The 20018-nt window shown below is 48.5% G+C and overlaps 1 protein-coding gene across 1 annotated transcript in view; it reads right to left on the bottom strand.

The window, feature by feature from the left end:
• Positions 1-19: 19 nt before the first annotated feature.
• The window catches only part of scap (SREBF chaperone), a 33479-nt gene continuing 13480 nt past the window's right edge, over positions 20-20018 (bottom strand). The window contains 17 exon segments of the mRNA XM_060065819.1: positions 20-3869; positions 4593-4799; positions 5219-5299; positions 6457-6623; positions 7018-7100; positions 7952-8037; positions 8276-8822; positions 9742-9773; positions 9775-9858; positions 10147-10348; positions 13080-13238; positions 13745-14127; positions 14748-14960; positions 16290-16388; positions 16795-16889; positions 17280-17392; positions 19028-19154. Of these exon segments, the coding sequence (XP_059921802.1) occupies positions 3624-3869; positions 4593-4799; positions 5219-5299; positions 6457-6623; positions 7018-7100; positions 7952-8037; positions 8276-8822; positions 9742-9773; positions 9775-9858; positions 10147-10348; positions 13080-13238; positions 13745-14127; positions 14748-14960; positions 16290-16388; positions 16795-16889; positions 17280-17392; positions 19028-19154 (2924 nt within the window). The 3' untranslated portion in view covers positions 20-3623.

Below are 20018 nucleotides of genomic sequence, written 5' to 3' on the forward strand. Positions count from 1 at the left end.
TCCAACCAATTAGAAAACGTGTGGTATCAAAGCTTCTTTATTTGAAAATTAGTACAAAGTGTTTCACCTTGGGTTACAAAACAGTAGAAGAAGAGGTATGAGGAGAGGGCTGCAGTAGAGCCCGACTACCTTCCTGTCTTCTCGCTTAACCAACCGCCTTTTCTCGCTTGTTTCCACGGCAACATTAAACCCAAGATGGATCATTGTATCTTCCTGTCTTGACAGCCAGAGCAGAGGGTCATGTGTGAATCAGCCATACAAATAAAACCATTTAACTGTACAGTTGCAGCGGGAACAGAGCTGAACCTAGCGATGATATGGTCACCCGGGGGACAACTAAAATATTGATCGTAATTAAGACGCTTGTATTATTGGATACGAGGTACCATACATTTAGATCAATCCATCCAGAAACAATAATAACAACCCACTGACTGCTTGTTTAGTTTACATTGATTTGGTGGCATTAGTATGTGGAATTGATCCTCCAAAAGGGGGTGAATCTACCTTAAATCACCTTGTCTCTCTTCCCAGTCCAGAATAACCAATTTCACATACAAAGAAAAATATCCAAATACACATCTGAAAGCTTCCTCACCTACGGGTTTATACGACAAACCAAATCGCTAATAAATTAACACTCAATTGATGGAGGCAGCTCTGGATTGCCATGGGAACCAGTGGGCGGGGCTGTGATAGTCTGAAGGTTCCGTCGCTGGGGGGACGGTGTGATGCTAGCTGAGCGATATTAAGATTTAAGAAAAAAGATTTTTTTTTGTTTAAGCATTTTGCTATAGATAATCCGATGTTCTTTAAGGGCCCTAACACACATTCTTATAAACGATCGGCATACATTGAGATATCATCATTTAGTTTTTATCGCGACACGACGATAACAAAATTCCAGTCTCAGTCTCGTACCACTATATCAATATAATAATCTTTTTGACAAGAATGAAAATGTTCAAAAAGAAACCAAAAACAGAGCACCTCCATTTAGCTGGGTGCCAGTGATAAGGGGCTACAGGTAGCCTAGCTTCATGACTAAATTTCACTGGTGTTCATGTCAGCAACTTGATAAAAGTGTCTGTATGTGAGCACAAGCTTCTAGGGGCATTATTAGGCCTAGTGCATGGGTTAAAGCGCCGGGAAGATACAGTAAATGAAAAACAGTTTCTGGGGTCGAAGCCGGTCTTCACGACATGGTCAATTGGCTAAGGGTTAGATGATGGCTTACTCACTACAGAGGAAATACATTCTGTGTATGTATCACAAGCATCAGTGAAACATTTACCACATGACGGCGGGTTGGGAACACACACACACACACACACACACACACACACACACACACACACACACACACACACACACACACACACACACACACACACACACACACACACACACACACACACACACACACACTTTCTTGTCATACTATGTTTCACAATCCACCTTGTAAACTAAATGTAGCGCCACCCCAAGATGAATCCTTATCTAGGTGAACAGAGGGGTTTCTTCTTTCTCTCAAAGTGATTTGAGAGGAAGTTTGCTGCCTGGGACTGGGGGATGACTGACAGCAGAGCAGACAGGGTCTAGAACAAGTAATGCACCAACAAACAAGGGCCAGCTCTTCCATCAGCAAGGGAACTAGATTTCAATCCACATGTTTTACAAAAATGATCATCAAAAGGTATTGATATCATAAAGACTAACGGTCCCACAGTGTGCATATAAGATCAGTGTCTCCAAAGCCAGTTTGGACGACAGCAACTGAATGGTTGGTTTAACAAGGTCCGCCCAAGTCACCTTACGGAACAGGTTGAGGCCCATTATCATTCGAGGCACATATACCTGCAGGTAAACATGGGTTAGTCGCTGGGCCTTTTGCCTGTAAAGTGTAAACTCTGGTCGTGCTGTGTGCCTTTTACCCCGCAGAAGAGACATTCCCTGGCAGCCCTAAACCCTAAAATATTGATTTTTAAACTGTTTACCATCATCTCTTTTTTCTCCCAGTAAGGGGAAGGAAGAGAGCAGTCTAAACCAGCAGGTAAATAAACACTGGTCCCAGATTAGAGAAGTGTGCTGTGTACTGTTGGGCATGGGACACTTTCAAAGATGAGATGGTCTATAGAGTGGGGCTGTCTTGGGAACTCAAGTGAATCAGTGTAATGAATCATGTAATAAACCTACATGCTTTAAGGTCAAAGTGGACTGTGAAAAAAAAAAAAAAAACATCAACACTCGACTACTCTACTAACACACTACTACTAATTCCATTACACACCTCAACCCCCGAAAATAATAAAATAAAATACTTGCGGTCCAAACGACTTGATTTCATTAGTTCTGAAACATGTCCAGTAAACAGCGAGTCAAAAACATCTCACGGGGGCCCGGTGCAGCGGGGACAGTGTAAACTCACGGTGATTATTCACCTGGTGCGGGGGCCGGCGGTGTAATAACGGGAGGTGGTTTCATTCAGGATCAGTAACTCATAAAGCGCTAGTCTAGGGCTAGTGCTTCAACGCTAGGGTACGCTAGCGTCTCCATGCTAGACTAATGCTTCAGTGCTAGGCTAGTACTTCAGCGCTAGGTTAGTAGGCCTACTCCAACACTGGGCTGATTTTTTAGCATCAAGCTAATTCTCCAGCACTAAGCTAGGCCGCGCCTCAGAGTCCCAGAAACACTACCTTGTGTTCAGTATTAGAAAACAATCATTACATTTTATCATTAACCTCCCGGCCCTACACTAAAAAAAGAAATTATACTGAGATAATTTCTTGGAACGAGGTTTAGCGTTTTATAAAGAATTCAAAATGTCTTTACTAATAAATAGATTTTATGCATATAAAAAACAGTCCCCCACCACTCGGGAAGATAACTTTTGTTACAGTAATTAAATCTTGTTACTTGTGTGCGTGCCCCTCTATTGATTGCTGCCTGTGTTTTCGGTTATTTCTATCCCCCTTTCTCACACATGCGCACAAAAATGCATCTGCTTCACTCAGTTCCAATGGGCCTCCACTGACCGTGTGCTAGGGCTAAGCTATGCTAACAAGCTAGGCAGCCTGACAAAAACAATAAAAACTAAACACAAGGAAATAAACAACACATGTATTCAAGACAACGACAGCATCGTCTTCCTCTCCTCTCCAGGCGGGGTGTGAGGCCCCTCCCATATCAGCAGCATAGTGGGCAGAACCGCGTCCACGTAGAACGTAGAAAATAGAAACGTAGAAATAGAAGCTGGCCACCGCTTTGACGTCTTCCGCGGAGAGCATCAAAACAGCCAGCTCCGACAAAAAACAAACCTTAAAAGACGCTCGTGACCTCCAAGCAACAAGGTCAAAGGCTAACTCCGCAGGGGCCCCGAGTCCCGCCCCTTGCCTCATCCCCAGGGGGCCCCGACGGCTAACCCCTGGCCAACGGGGGGGCCCCAGGCTGCAGAGACAGACCCTTTACGGACTCCTCCAATAAGACACTCCCCTCTGACACACACGCATGGAGTCCAGAAGAGTCTGTGGTGTCCCTCTTGCTCCGTCCCCATCAGTCTTGTCTGTGTGCGTGTGTCCCCCTCTCTCTCTCTCTCTCTCTCTCTCTCTCTCTCTCTCTCTCTCTCAGTCCAGCTTCTCCAGCACAGAGGGCACGTACACCAGGCTGAGCTCGCTGCCGAAGTCGCAGACGATGGCCGCGTTGTCGAGCACCAGCAGCTGGCGGACGCCCTGGCCGTCGCTGGTCTGGCCCAGGTACACCGTCTGCAGCAGGTCCCCGAAGTTCAGGTCCCAGAAGGACACGCAGCCCTGGCCCCCCGTCACCAGCAGGGAGTCCGAGATCACACCTAGACTGTCCCCGCAGCCCACCTCCTGCAGGAGAGGGGGAGGTTAGCTTACTCTCAGCCTAGCACTCTTTACTGGTGGAGGGGAAAGGTGAGCCTAGCATTAGCTTTGTGTTCTTTACTCTTCAAGGGGAGAGGGAAGCTTAGTATTAGCTTAGCACTCTTTATTCCTCGAGGGAAGATGGTAGCCTAGCACTGGCATCGGAGGGGTTAGCCCAGCACTAACTTAGCGTGTTTTACTCCTGGAGGGTAGAGGTCAGCTTAGCGTTCTTAGTGAGTAGCGAAAGCGTTAGCTTTCAGGGGTCGGATCTTAAATATGCATATATATTTAGATGGCTAAGTGTACAGAAGTTTTACCATACACCATAGTGTCACTATATCTGAATCACAAACATCCATAAAAAGGCAGTCAACGTCACTTGTTTTTGGTGGGGGACTGTCCTTTGCACCAATAAAATCACATACAGTTTTGTGATTTTATCCCATCCCAACACTTTTGGGATGGGATATATATGAAAATTGCTACTAAAAATGAAATTATACTGCTAAAATCGTAGATTATTCTGATTCAACATATGATAACCTGTATGGTTCCAGGTCGGGTCTCAAATCCTAGGGTTCGGCCAGACCGGTGAAGACCTCTTATCCCCAGCACAAGAACCACAGCCAATAAACAGCTGACTGAGAGATGATCCCGGCCCCACGCGCATGCAGAGGCAGAACATGGGCGTTGCAGTTCAACAGCACATACCTGCTGTATGGAGTACAGCTTGATGCCCGTACTGCGGTCCCAGATGCAGATGAGGTCGTCCAGCCCCGAGCTGATGACGCAGGTGTTGGTGCAGACCAGGGAGGTCACGTCGCCGCGGTGACCATACACATGGCTGACGCGACTTCCTGTGAGGACGTCCCACAGACAGATGGCGCCGTCTTGCCCCCCACTGGCCAAGACCATGGTCTGCAAGATGGGTTAGACGAGATGGTCACACAACAGCAGGTGTGGACACACACACACACACACACACACACACACACACACACACACACACACACAGAGAAGGTATGCAATGACCAAAACAGCCTGTTGTTGATTGAATTGTACATTAATTATGATTTCATATCAAAGGTGGATATTAGGGGGGGAGGCGTTCTCGTGTGTGTGTGTGTGTGTGTGTGTGTGTGTGTGTGTGTGTGTGTGTGTGTGTGTGTGTGTGTGTGTGTGTGTGTGTGTGTGTGTGTGTGTGTGTGTGTGTGTGTGTGTGTCATTATTTATTGACGGATCTACTCTCAGAACATTGACTTTAACAGCCACAGCTTTTTGGTTGTCTGAAAGAAGTGCAGCCCTCTGGCACAGAGCCAGAGAGAGAGGCAGCCCACCTCGTCTATGTAGATGGCGGTGATGGCTCCGGAGTGGCCCTGCAGGGTGAACAGGCAGCAGGAGTCATCCAGCCGGTAAACCTGGGAACACGCAGGGGGAAATTGGGCCATTACATTACATTGATTTAGCTGATGCATTTTGTCCAAATCACTGACAATAAGTGTGCTCAAATGCGGAGACAAAGCCCATAAATGCGGGTAAATAAATATCCTATAAGGAGGAAACTGTGTAAGTGCTCCATTATAGAAACAAGTGATCCTTTTAGGGGTTGTTTTCATTGGCCGAGTCTGTTCAGATGAGATGTGAAGGGTTAAGGTGGAGCTGATGTCAGGGGGGAGCTCCCTCCATCGCTGCGGAGCGAGGACAGCAAACAATCAGGATGGTGCTGGGCGGCAGCAGGGGCCCCCTTGAAGTGAGGGGGCCCCAAGCTGTTTAGCAGTCGGGGAGCCGAGAGCGGACCACAGTGTATTAAGAGTGAGGCAGGCACAGAGGTTTCTCCTGCGTCCTCACTGAAATAGCTTCTAAAGCATGATCCCATTAACACAGACATGATTGGGGAGACACTCAATCAGCTCATGGGAAAGAGTGAATTTCCCTGCATTCCCTCATATGAACAAGTGAACATGACTGAAAACCAGTACAACAGAAATATCCGTGGTTCCCGTATGTCACGTCGTCTTTTACTACTCTGCCTGGAGGAAGGTGTTACAGGGCTCATGAGTGAATCAACCCGGCCCTCCGAAACAGAGAAGAAGCTTGGAAAAGACATAATGGAAAGAATGGCATTTATTAAGTTTGTCAGGTGTCAGATGTTGTCCGAAAGCACACGGGAGAAGTCTACCCCCGGGGCCTTCTGCCAGACAGGACTCAGAAAGTCAGGCGAGGAGGTATAAACAGCGACCGAGTTGGTGTATGGAGGGAACCAATTAATGTAGGAGGTGGTGGTGGATGAGTGGGTCAAACACAGGACTTTCGCGCAGGAGACATCGGCTCTTGTCCCATGTTATTTAAATTATGAGTTGACTTAGTTGTCCAGTATTTGGTTAGGTTTAGTGTTAGCGTTAACACATACATATCATTTTGTTAGGGACAGAAAGAATGACGTAAACCTAAGCAATGGCTTAGTTTGAGGTCCAGTTAGGCTGTAGTTCATCCGGCCCCCGGTTCCAGGGGAGTGGACGGCCTCCCTGGAGGTGGAGTGATATGTGAGGTGAGGTGTGACGTGCTGGGTGCCCACCCTGACGGTGTGGTCCTGGCTGCCGGTGACCACGCGGCCCGCGGCGGCCCTCAGCACGGTGATGGGCTTCTGGTGGGCGCACAGCACCGAGCGGGTCAGCTGACAGCTGATCAGGTCATCACTGCTGTAGCACGGGGAGGGGGGCATGGAGCCACGCCCAGGGGCCCCTGCAGGACACACACACACACACACACACACACACACACACACACACACACACACACACACACACACACACACACACACACACACACACACACACACACACACACACACACACACACACACACACACACGCGAGCGCACGCACACACACACAGACACACACATTAATGATGTGAGACACCCACTTACAGCAGGTTAGCTGAAAAGTTCATCATCATATTATCAATGATTCCTAAGAAATTAAATAAAGTGTTGACCCAAATGCTACCATCCATTTCAACACGTCTACCGTTTAACCAACCAATCGTGTTAACTCCGACCCATCTATTAAGCTGGAGGCTGACCGTCATAAGGGTGTGGCTAGGTCCTCTGCATCGCATCAGGGCTGTGTCTCACCTCTGTACTGCAGCAGCCCAGGAGGTTTGTTGAGCTCCACGGTGAAGAAGTCCAGAGAACCATCCAGCCGGGCGGCCACGATCCTGGGGGCGGGAGGGAGACAAAGAGAGAGATGCGTGTGTGAGTGAATTTGTGTGTTGCTGTCCATGTAAGTCGACAGTAAGTAAAAAAAACAATCATCTGACAAGTAAAGTCACTTAGATCCGCTAACCTAAATAATTGATACTGGTTTTTTGTAAATGAAACCAGCAAACGGAAATCTTACGCTCACAAACCAAATGCAAAGAGATACTTCTTATTCATGGTGGTTACTATTCATTCAACAATGAATAACAATAACAACATAAAAAAAATAAGAAATCCTCTGCGCCAACGGTTCTACATGAACAAGAACCAATTTAAAGTTTTGGATTGGCAAAAAGTAGACAAAAGTGAACAGCGATGTGAACATTGAAGCTGAGCCTCGTCTGGGAATTGAATCCTCCGCTCCACAGAGCCTCTGCTCTCTCCTGGACACCCGAGGGCATGGGTGTGTCGGCGGCGCCAGCGGGCCGCGCGCCCATCTCCTTACTGTTTAATTCATGAGGGAGCGCACAGCGCAAGCCCATAAGGCAAAGCCTAAACTTCACCTACAAGCAGAGAACTAGGGTTAGGATAACATTGATCGATCTTTAACCCTCCTAGTCTTAAGCTTGTGCAAAAGTACATCAAGATAGACTTTTGTGTTAAACAAAAAGGGAAGATTGTGTAGAGGAAATCTCTTTTTATCCGTTACAGTCGCGTAACGCGTTATAGACCTGAAAAAGAGGATCTCATTTGACTGCGATGAAAACACGCTATGGAACAAGTTAAAAAGTGTTTTAAAATGCTTCGGCGTGCGTGCATGAGTGAGTGCGTGTTTGCATGCGTTCGTGCATGGGAGTTTGGGTGTTACCTGTTGTTGAGGAAGGCCAGGGCTGTTATTCCAGAGGCTCCCTCCTCGTTGCTGCAGCGTAGCGAGCCTTCGACTGCATCCCACAGCTGCAACAACAGAACATCCCATCGTTACTCACAATAACACCACATGATATATTACCTTTAAGTCAAGTCTGAAGCTGCTTTTTAGCAGGGAAACCATTTCTTAGAATTTAAATCAGGTCCACTACAGTCCACTATCGCAGAGAAATACATAGAGGCTTCAAGGAGACTAAACTAAAAACCTCTGGAACACCGCCCTCTTCAGGCCAACAGCGGTTACTGCAGACGTATTTCCTGGTACCTGTAGCTTGCCGCTGCTCCTGCCTGCAGCGATCAGGTTTCCCCGGAGCTCCATGGCCCAGACGGAGCCCTCCCACTCCGCCGTGGGGGGGGGCCCGCAGGCGAAGCCCCGGTCCGGGGCCTCCACGGGGCTCTGCCTACAGTTGGCAAAGCCTGCCGTGGCCGGGGAGGAGGAGTAGGAAGGGGAGGGGTAGGCGGCGGGCGAGGGGGGCTCGTGCTCCGTGTAGGCGCGCTCCACCAGGCCGCCGTAGTCGAAGGCGGCGCCGCGGGGCGGGGCGGCGTGGACGGAGGACGGGGGCAGCCGGGAGTCGAAGTTGGTGTCGATGAGGGGCGTGAGGTCCGGCTGGTCCGTGAAGAGGGGCGGGCGGAGGGGGGCCGCGTGCCGGCGGAACGGGAAGCCGCCGCCCTCGTCCTCCGACGCGCTGTCCCCGCCCACGCAGGGGTCGCGACCCTCGCAGCCCAGGCTCTCCGGGTCGCAGGCGCCGCCCGCCCCGTCCCAGCTGGCGCCCCGCTGCTCCCAGCAGCCACTGCTGCTGCTGCGCCTCAGCCTGAGAGAGAGAGAGAGAGAGAGAGAGGGTAGAGAGAGAGAGAGAGAGAGAGAGGGTAGAGAGAGAGAGAGAGAGAGAGAGAGAGAGAGAGAGAGAGAGAGAAGAGAGAGTAGAGAGGGTAGAGAGAGAGAGAGAGAGAGAGAGAGAGAGAGAGAGAGAGAGTAGAGAGAGAGAGAGAGAGAGAGAGGGTAGAGAGAGAGAGAGAGAGAGGGTAGAGAGAGAGAGAGAGAGGGTAGAGAGAGAGAGAGAGAGAGAGAGAGAGAGAGAGAGAGAGAGAGAGAGAGAGAGAGAGAGGGTAGAGAGAGAGAGAGAGAGAGAGTAGAGAGGGAGAGAGAGAGAGAGAGAGAGAGAGAGAGAGAGAGAGAGAGAGAGAGAGAGAGAGAGAGAGAGAGAGAGGAGGGTAGAGAGAGAGAGAGAGAGAGTAGAGAGAGAGAGAGGGTAGAGAGAGAGAGAGAGGGTAGAGAGAGAGAGAGAGAGGGTAGAGAGAGAGAGAGAGAGGGTAGAGAGAGAGAGGGGAGAGAGAGGGGAGAGGAGAGAGAGAGAGAGAGAGAGAGGAGAGAGAGAGAGAGAGAGAGAGAGAGAGAGAGAGAGAGAGAGAGAGAGAGAGAGAGAGAGAGAGGAAAAGAGAAAGAGAAAGAGAAAGAGAAAGAGAGAACCAAGGGAGAAAGAGAGAGAGAAACCGAGAGAGAGAGAAACCGACAGAGAGAAACCGAGAGAGAGGGAGAGAGAGAGAGAGAGAGACAATAGGAGACAGAGAAAGACAGAGACAAAAGGGGTAGGAGTTTCTGATGAGGGACGATTGATATATGCACAATATACTATCTTGCTAAATGTTCGTTTTTTCGAATGACCCATGAAGTTTCTCTGCTCTGAACGCACGAGGAGGCCTGTGTTTCTAGGTGCAGGGCTGTAATCTCACTTGTGGTTGGGGATGACGGTAAGGCAGTCTCCCGGTCTGGGCGTCCCACACACGGATCTGACCCGCCAGACAGCAGCTGGCCAGCAGCATCCCGTCACTCGCCAAACACTCTATGTCCTAGAGGTGGGGGAGAAAACAAACATTCAATATCAGAAACACGTTTGTTCTGCTACAGTTGATCTATTAAGGACACCAAACAACTCTTTCTGCCAAAAATAAACAAGAGTAACTGACGGATAACCTTGGATCAAACGTCCAATCAGCGTCCAAGCCAGAGCCCATGAGAGCTTTGCATTGGGCCAATGCGTTTACAGCATTGCCAGAGCTGGCGATAGTTCTTTAGTTTTATGTTCCTAGCATTCAAAGGGTGGTCCTGCTTAAGCGGGGGGTGTCCGTGTTGCCCACCATGCTGTGTCCCCTCAGCAGCAGCGGCGAGATCTCGCTGACTGGCGGCGAGTAGCCGTAGTCGTCGCAGGGCAGGTCGCCGCGGCGACGGCGTCCGTGGGAGACGCCGTTCTGGCCGTAGTTGCGTGGACAGAGAACCCGGTAGAGACAGAACAGCAGCAGGACAAGGAGGACGCCGGCAGCCAGGCCCAGAGCCGCTACCCTGCAGGGGGGGAGGGGGAGGGTTCAACAGGTTCACCTTCTATCTCTTTGAATCATTTTAAACCGTATTTAAAGGGGTTTGACTAAAGCCAAAGTGAAATGGGTGGTCAGCATATCAAAATAAAAATAGTTTGTTGAATTTGACATTGGGTTTAATAACTCTCCCCTTGATTTTCAACAAGGCCAACAGCTGGCATTCCATCTGAAGCATAGCCAACAGAAACGACCTCGCATGGACTATCCAGAGGAAAGTTCACACATACACAGTAACCCAGGAAACCCTGAACCCCCGGTGGTGAAGGAACAGTACTGCTGTGTATCGACCTCACGTTCGCACGCTAACACACTGGAATGTAGCATTGCTGCGCCAGCAGACACGTGTTGACAACCATGCATTGTAATTTTCATATTGGATGGGAACAATGGATTTGATATGGACCGTTGCTACTGTGGGCCTCTAACCCTGTTGGTGCGGGCCTCATCCCTGGTAGTATGGGTCTTAACCCTGTAACCCTGGTAGAGTGGGGCTCAACCCTGGTAGTATGGGTCTTAACCCTGTAACCTTGGTAGAGTGGGGCTCAACCCTGGTAGTATGGGTCTTAACCCTGTAACCCTGGTAGTGTGGGACTCAACCCAGGTAGTATGGGTCTTAACCCTGTAACCCTGGTAGTGTGGGACTCAACCCTGTAACCCTGGTAGAGTGGGACTCAACCCTGTCACCCTGGTGGTGTGGGTCCCAGGCTGTCCACACAGGGGCCTCAGTGACTAGACTCCCGGGTGCAGGGAACAGAGCCCTGATTGATCAGGGTCTGGTGTCGACAAATAGTGACAACTTTCCCAGCGCAGCGAGATGACGGAGCAAAATCGACACATTGTGTGTGTGTGTTTGTCTCAGGAAGGAGGTCCGGGACAATGAGGAGAGTTAATGCTAATGGTTGACATCTGGCCTTGGGACTCTCAGGAATCCAACCCAATGATGTGTGTTTAGCTAGGCATTTTCTTACGATGCCTACTTAGGATTTACAGTCACCAACATGTATTTTGGGAGACACATCTGATCTAAAGTGTCTGACAGTGAATACAGTTAGGGCTTCAAAGCTAAGTAAGTGGTTAGCGAGCTTGCTTAAAAAGGCTTCAATGTAGTGGGATTGGGTTAAGGGCATTGGGGATTTAACTCAGAGCCTTTGGTTTGGAATCCAACCTCCAAGCTACCAGACTCAAAAGATCCACCCTAAGATTGAGATTCTGACTTTTGATTCAAAGATGACCCTAATACTAAACACCATACATTCTGTTGAGGTAAATGCCTATATCCTTAATTCAGCGAAAGTGGGTATCAACTCTCCCTTTGCGGTGCAAAATCTGTCTTCGATAAGGCATGATCAGGATTATTGAGACGGCTGTTTTGCGTTGGTCAAAGTGGTAACCTTTGTGTGTGTTTCATAGCCTGCCAACCAGACAGTCGATACAGATTTAAATAGACCAATGAGGAAGTGCGAAAGTGAGAGTAGACCCCGGTCTATAAACCAAAGAGGAGAGACGGTTACTCTCACCACCGCGACGTCACGTATCTCTGGAATCTTACGAGTAATCTGCCAGCCAATGGCGCGGGGCAGAGCGGGTGAGTGTGTGGGCCTCAGAGTGTGGGAGCCAATGGTTTGGGAAAAGGGGACGGCACACATACATTAGTCTTTGTCCAGTGCCATCTGTGTGTGCGTGTGTCTGTGCCTGTGTGTTGTTCTGATAAGGTAGCCATAAACCAAATGGCCTTCCACAGACCCTGACCCAGAGATACAGTGTGTTTTGACACATGGTGAGGAAGTGAATTAACTGTTTACATGCCACTTGACATCAATGGTAAAACTGACCATTTTTCTGAAAAGCAGTGTTTCTGTGTTTCTTAAATAAACTTCTGCATTAATAAATACCATTATTATCTTGATTGAGATAGTTTTATAAGACTTCAGGAAAAATATAACAGACCAAGAAATGTTAATTGTGTGTTTGTGTGTGTAGTACACAAAGATGCACAGAGGTTTAACAGCGCGTGTGTGCATGACAATGTTCAGGTCTCCCATTTTGACACCTTGTCCCACAAGACTTTGATCGTCGACCTTGGGGAACATCTGCTATCTGTGTGACCATGGCCTTGGGGTGAAGCTACCTTAGCCTTCAGCTGGAGGAAAATCCCCCCCACCCACACCTCCAAATATTTACAATCAGCTTCAAGGACATAGGTCTCTGAGACTTGGAAGTGGGAACTAAACTGCAACACCGACTATAACCAACCAGTGCACTACATTTCCCACGTTGCCCTTTGTGTGTATCGACTATTGTTACTTGACATCTCCACAACACTGGAGAAGACAACCGCTGTTAAGTTGCCACTAGAGACTGGGCTTTGCCTTCCTGTCGGGAGTGACCTAGAAACATGAAACTAGGAAGTATCGTGCTTCAGATCCCAGCTCCTCGAGTCAGAACGTGAACCGAGCACAAAAGGATCATTAAAAAATATATACACATATACAAAGGAAACGGTCCTTATTGTCTACCTAAATCTGTACAAATATACAGCCTAGGCCAGGAAGATGAAACAATATTCAGTTTGTCATCCTGTAGAAATGTGGGGAGGTTGAGCACGATTGTTGTGAAAGGACTGCCTGTACGTCAGTATGTCAGTACGACTGACTGTCCGACTGACTGAGTGAGTGAGTGACTGAGTGAGTACTCACTTGTACAGGGTGAGGTCGGCAGCCTGCAGGTCCGGGCTGGAGAACTTGGGGATTGGGTCTGGGGGGAGCCGTGCGTCCTGGGGGTGGCGGGGGGTCTCCGGTGCCTCCTGGGGGCCGAGGTGCAGCGTGACGGGGATGACGGGCAGGATGCTGATGTACCTGCCGACGGGACACAGAGTAGCGAGGGTGACTGGAGGACCACGGATGCAGAGGGGTTAGTGGTGGTATAAAGCCGCTGTTGTTTGTAGTCAGTGGAAGAAGGAAGGCCAATAATATCAGACGATACACGATCGCAACAAGGCTGCATCAGACAATTATATTGAAGATAGTGAGATTGGGATTAGGTCAATTAGGCCAATGACCGAATTACGTTCGGCACAATTGGCACAACTCGCATTGAGACTGAAAGTTGTGCCAAGCACTGAGACAAAGAGGTCATGGACACCCCCCACCCCCCCCCCAAAAAAAACGTATTTAGGCCTGCTGCTAAGCAGACGTATCCAAATCCGTCCTGCCAAACCCAGGCTGGGGAAAATACACATGAATAGTGTTTAAAGCCCCCTTTTCAAGCAGTAAAGAAAAGGGAAAAAAAGGGGGGAGAAATAGCGAAACAGGCAGGGGCGGTGTGACCTAGTCTGGGGGTCGTATTGCCATGGCCCACCCACCTCTTGGCCAGCGTGATGTTGTAGTAGCTGAAGAGCGAGGGCCAGTGCCTGAAGGACAGCCTCCTCCAGCCCTCCTCGTCCTCCGCCCCCCAGGGCACCTGGGTGGCGGCGGGGGGGGCCCTGGGCTGCTCCTGGACCCGGCCCGGGGCCAGGTGGCGCTGGGACTGGTTTTCGGGTAAGGGCGTGGCCTCGCGGGCCGGCAGCACGCTGAGGGCCTTGGCGGGGTCCCCCCCCGGGAAGACCGGGGCCATCCCGCCCAGGTGAGGGGGCTGCCCCCCGCCGCCCCCCAGGTGACTCTGCTCCGACACCTGGGCGGCCAGGTAGGTGCGCAGGCCGGCTGGGTCCGTGTACACCAGGATACCGATCCAGATCACCGTGCCCACCTGCGCACACGGCGGGCTCCGTCAGTGAGGTCACGGTTTAACAGGCCAGATTACACACAATTCATTTCGAGGACAGACAGACAGACAGTTTGATCTGGCAGTGAATCTGATGGTGATCCAGGGAACTGTCTGCCTCCTACATATACCAAGTGCAACAGACCCTGGCAGACCTCTGCCAGACAAAAATTTTGACATTTGCACAGCGTTCCGTTCCTTTCCCCCGCCCCCCTCCCCCCATACACACACACACACACACACACACACACACACACACACACACACACACACACACACACACACACACACACACACACACACACACACACACACACACACACACACACACACACACACAAACGCACGTGTTACAGGTTATCAGTTGTCAAAGGTGAAAGTCTCAACTCATCGCTCTCCCAGTACCCACAACTGTCACTCCTGCACGGGTTTGGGAATGGTTTGAAACCTGATAATCCTTATGCTACCAGAGATCCATTGAAACCTTGTCTTGCACATAATTGCATTCATAGCTTTCAATTACTGAGAAGCGCAACCAGACCCTCACCCAAACCAATCAACCAATCAGAGGACAGATCCCAGAGCCCAGCCCCCCGTTCCCTTACCATGATAATGCGCTGGGCCAGGCGGGTGCGAGCCAAGAAGTAGACCACGCGAAGCCTCTTCGGCAGCCGCAGGTTCCTGAAGGCGGGGGTCTGCAGGGTGATGGTGTGGGGGGAGGGCCGCGGGGGTGGGGGGGCCTCCCGGGGCCGCAGGGGGCCCGGCTTGGGGGGAGGGAGGCCCGCCTCGGCCGGGAGACGGCGGTTCAGGTCGGCGAGCTGAGTGGGCCGGACAAGGAGGCTGCTGTTACAGGGTGTGTGGGAGTGCATCTGTGTGTGTGTGTGTGTGTGTGTGTGTGTGTGTGTGTGTGTGTGTGTGTGTGTGTGTGTGTGTGTGTGTGTGTGTGTGTGTGTGTGTGTGTAATCATGTGAGAGCAAGTGGAATGTTGAGACAGTGATAGCTTAATAATCCTCTTTTAAGCCTTCTAATTTAAACAAAAAAATGTATAAAGATATCTATGTTTAGGGATTGCTAAATCAGACAAAGCACTGGTGATCCAATATTCAGGCTACACTATAACGGATCTATTCTCTTCCACTACTCCTATGATAACAGCTAATTTCAGTGGAAAATTGTCTCACTGGGTCGTAAGCACATTTAAACAGATATCTTGGGAAACTAAAGATCCCTAGTGTTCATCTCCATGTGAAAGATATGCATCGCTCCATTAGTATGGGTGCTTATGCCCCTCTATGCAGCAAATCGACATCAACAGTGCAGCGTTGAAGAGGGCATGTGTGCCCTTTCCAGACACATTAATCAAAGTGGTCCACAGGGACATGAGTGCACCCATTATTTTGTGTTAAATCAATTTCAATTCAGTTTCAGTGTTTGACTATGACTGTGGACGTTGATGGGCCCCCTCAAGACAGAGATAAAACAAGCTCAAGGTGCTACACACTACCTAGTCTCAGCTGCTGATGTCAGGGTTTCCACCAGGTTAACCTGGTGTGTGTGTGTGTGTGTGTCTGTGTGTGTGTGTGTGTGTGTGTGTGTGTGTGTGTGTGTGTGTGTGTGTGTGTGTGTGTGTGTGTGTGTGTGTGTGTGTGTGTGTGTGTGTGTGTGTGTGTGTGTGTGTGTGTGTGTGTGTGTGTGTGTGCCTGAGAAACCATTCAACTGCTTAGGGAGGTAATCACCAGTGAGTTACACCCTACAGAAATGCAGCGGTACAGGTTTCATAGGAGAGAGGACATACAACACAAAAGGGGGGACTATCAACAAGAAATATGAGACATTTTGAGACCTAGTCACCCCAGTAGCTCAGTGCTCATTGTAGTGCGCTATTGGGGAATTGGTGTGCGATCTATATATATCTAAGGACAACAAACAAAGTAGTGATGTGAAAAACGAGTACTAGAAATAAGGAACAAACCCCACTTCAAACTATCTGGGTGTGTGGGTGTGGAACAGGTGAGAACCGGACTAGATTTGAGTCCTCTCTCCTCACTAGCAACAGATGTCTATCTATAGCACATTGGTGAAGCAGTGTGTCTGTGCATGTGTTGTTGTGTGTGTGTGCGTGCGTGCGTGTGTGTGTGTATTCTCACCTCCATGCGGCGGATGTCTATAGAGAGCACGGTGGTGAAGAAGAACATCTGCAGGAAGAAGTCTGACACCAGGCCCACCACAGCGAACAGACAGAACTCCTACACCACACAACATAACCGTCAACATTTGACCTTTACACACACACAAGTGTGTGACACGATGTCCAGTACACTGTTATTTTGTGGAACATGTAGACTACTTGTGGAACATGGAGACCACTTGTGGAAGATGGAGATCGTAGGCTATGGTTGTGTGATGTTATCTTTAAAATGCAATAAACAGATTAATATGTAGCAGATGTCAATTTACTTTGTTACACTCCATGTTTTCTTTAGATTTAACAAAAATCCTACTTGATTTAATTATGGCTTGATTTACTATGCTGCTAGTGGATTGCATTCATTACAATCTTAAAAAAGCCATGTCTTGGATTATCAAAAGTTATAGATTTTTTCTTCTCAGCAGTAGTAAAAGACTTGCTGGGTGCTGAACTATGAGACATACCTGAATGGCCGGGACCAGTGTGAAGTAGCCAATGAGAATAATGCAAAGTTCAGTAGCCATGTTCTTCATGATAGACCAGCTTTCATTACTGAGACCTGGCAACACAGCAACCAATCAACAGCTGTCATTATGGAGAACTGGCAACACATCAACCAATCAACAGCTGCCATTATTGATAACCAGGAACAACTGGAAGAGTCTGACAATTAAACGTACCAGCAAAATCACAAGTTTTCATTCAAGTTGATACAATGGGAAAAAGGGATATGAATATTTATCACTCAGACGGTAATTCTCTATAAATCATCATCATCAAAGGGGTCACAGCAGCAAAAGTACATTTTTGGTATTTTATTGCCATTGTTATTAGTGAGTGAAGTAACGTCATTATTTATCTTGTAGAGATAAATAAAGTCAAATGGGAAATGATAACTGACATTATTTAGTATTGATTAAGTACTAAAACACACACACACAAAACGCACCCTGAGCGATGCGTAGTTTGACCTCCAGGTCAACAGGGGTAGACACCACAGACTTGGTGAGCACCAGCACATTCTCCAGACCGATGACCACCACAAGGTAAGGGAAGATCTCCCTTCAGAGAAAGGCAGAGTGACAAATATCAGTGCTACAGCAGCCTCCCACATATAGGTAAGATGGGAATTAACAGGCAAATAAACTGTTCCATGTTCAAGTAAGAAATCAATTCAGAAAGAAAGCCACACACACACACACACACACACACATACTAGGAAGGCAGAACAGAACAGAATGTACATGTTTCTACATTTCCGATGGTATAATACATCTGCATTGGGTAGGTGGAGGATCCAGGTATGTCACCTGCGGCATCCAAAAAGTTGTGTAACCAGGCAACCATAGTCGCCTATGCGACCAGAGAGAGACGTCTTAACTCAACCTCTCGTTACATCAGCCACGCTCGTTAGCTATGTAAACAACACCGGGCTCACACCGGCTTTATCTGATAACCGTCATCGTGTTGTGATGAATTCACCGTGCAGATGACGTTTATTCAATCATTTTTTGGGATTGGCTTTGATGGGGGAAATTCCTGGTGAATTAAATAAGAGCCCTCCCATGATCTGTTTGCTGAGGAATTGACTCGTGTCCTTAGTGACAGAGTGCAAGGGAGGACTTTCTCATCCCTGAAGTCTTCCTCCAAGGGGACTCTTTTATAATGATGCCTTTTCACCTTCATGTTGTAATGATTAACCATGCTATGATTAAACCTGACTCTATCGGGTGATCGAAGATACAGTCAGTTACTGTTGCAAAAGGTGTTGATATTTTCACACTGATCAATGTTCTCCGGAGAACACCACGGTGACCGGTTACACCGTCGTTTAGTGTTTATTTAGGCTGAATTATTTCAGCCTGTCTTTGTAGAGATTACCATTCGTCCTGATACCCGCGAGACTATCCTGATATTCAACCCTCTAGCCTGCATTGAAGGACAATGTCAAGCATTGATTGTGGAGTTGAAGACATTAATTCCAGCTTTAATTAATGCTTGCAAAGGTTTTCTGAAAACATGGTGAATAGTTGACAAAAGGAAATGACACGCTAGGACTAGAGCTATTCACAAGAGAAAACGCTTCGTTCCAGAACGTGCCTGGCCTTTGTCGATGGTTCTTGAACTCAGTCAATTTGTGCTCATCCAGACAGTGGGAGTGCGTGTGTAGGACGGCTGGTTTAGGCAGCCTCAACTGGCCGAGTCTGATTGGACTCTGGGGCTAAGTGAGGCTGCACACCATGCACGTTGAGTACAGTTCAGTGTGCACAGGATAAACCAGCCATCTCCACACACACTCGATCGGTTGTTGAGAAAATCGTAGGACAGACAAACAGGCATTCAGCGACAGCCCTAATTATAGTTAGACAATAATAGAAGTGACATTGGGAAGGGTGTGAATTAAATCCCACGGGTGGCGTACACAACACTAACATTGGTAACCGTGACAACAGTATCGTCAATGCAAATCAAGCCATGTCACACAGTGTGCAACATAATTGCACACTGTGTGGACAGTGGACACAAACACACAACTTGAGTACATAATTGCTGAAAAGTGTGATGTGTGTGCTTCTGTGTATGATTTAATCAAATCACATGATTGCGCACGCAGGTGTTGTTGAGTAAAGGTGTGTGTGTGTGGTGTGTGGTGTGTGGTGTGTGTGTGTGTGTGTGTGTGTGTGTTTCTCTCCGTACCCTCCGTTGAGCGTGGGTGTCAGACCAAACAGCGTGCACAGCCCCACAGACATGAGCAGGGAGCTGAGGACCGTTACCACGGCAGCCAGGGCCAGGCCCCACTTGGACTTGACCATGTCGATTTTACCTAGGAGGGAGAAGACCGTGTGGCATTCAGAGGAAGTTACATCCATCCCTTTCCTAAATTAGGGTTAACTACAAGGAATTAAATGTATTCAATGATTAACTGTTATGATGTGTTTTACCACCAGGTGTGACGTTGATATGGCATTACAAGCCATTTCAGAATACACCAAGCCATCACACCTGGTGGTAAAATAAGGGCCCCTAAGCACTATTTATAAAGGCAGGAAAAGAGTGTTGTGACTCAGACTGTGCCAAATAGCAACCACTAATTCCTATCAACCTCTGTGTGTGTGTGTGTGTGTGTGTGTGTGTGTGTGTGTGTGTGTGTGTGTGTGTGTGTGTGTGTGTGTGTGTGTGTGTGTGTGTGTGTGTGTGTGTGTGTGTGCAGCTCAGCCTTTGTGGAGCTAATATTTGTCTTGGCCAGCGGCTGGTTTGCCAGCCAGGGAGTTATGATAGTGGCAGAGATTGTTCCTTTATGAGGATTATCCCAGTACCAGACAGGAACAGCCTTGGCTAACACGCACAACGCACATACACAAACCCACACACGTGATGCCGGGGTTAATTCTGGAGGTTTCTGTTGCACAGTCCAAAATATGTACAGCAGATAATGTACTGTACAACAATTATTCAATTTCAGAAAAGTGTACTGACCAAAACATGATTTTTTGATTTGTCACACAAGCTTGTATTTGAACACTTTATAACCGAATTGTGTGGTTTAAAAATAAAGCCAAGAACAAAGCTGAAAGCCAGCAAGTCCAGCAGGGAACTCATTATCCAGCCCGAGAGCCAAACAGATAACTCAATACCCACCCAGCCAATGTTATTCAGCCAGCCGGGGTCAGCCTATCAGAACGCATGC

Source organism: Gadus macrocephalus, chromosome 11 (genome assembly GCF_031168955.1).
Source record: "Gadus macrocephalus chromosome 11, ASM3116895v1".
Taxonomy (NCBI): domain Eukaryota; kingdom Metazoa; phylum Chordata; class Actinopteri; order Gadiformes; family Gadidae; genus Gadus; species Gadus macrocephalus.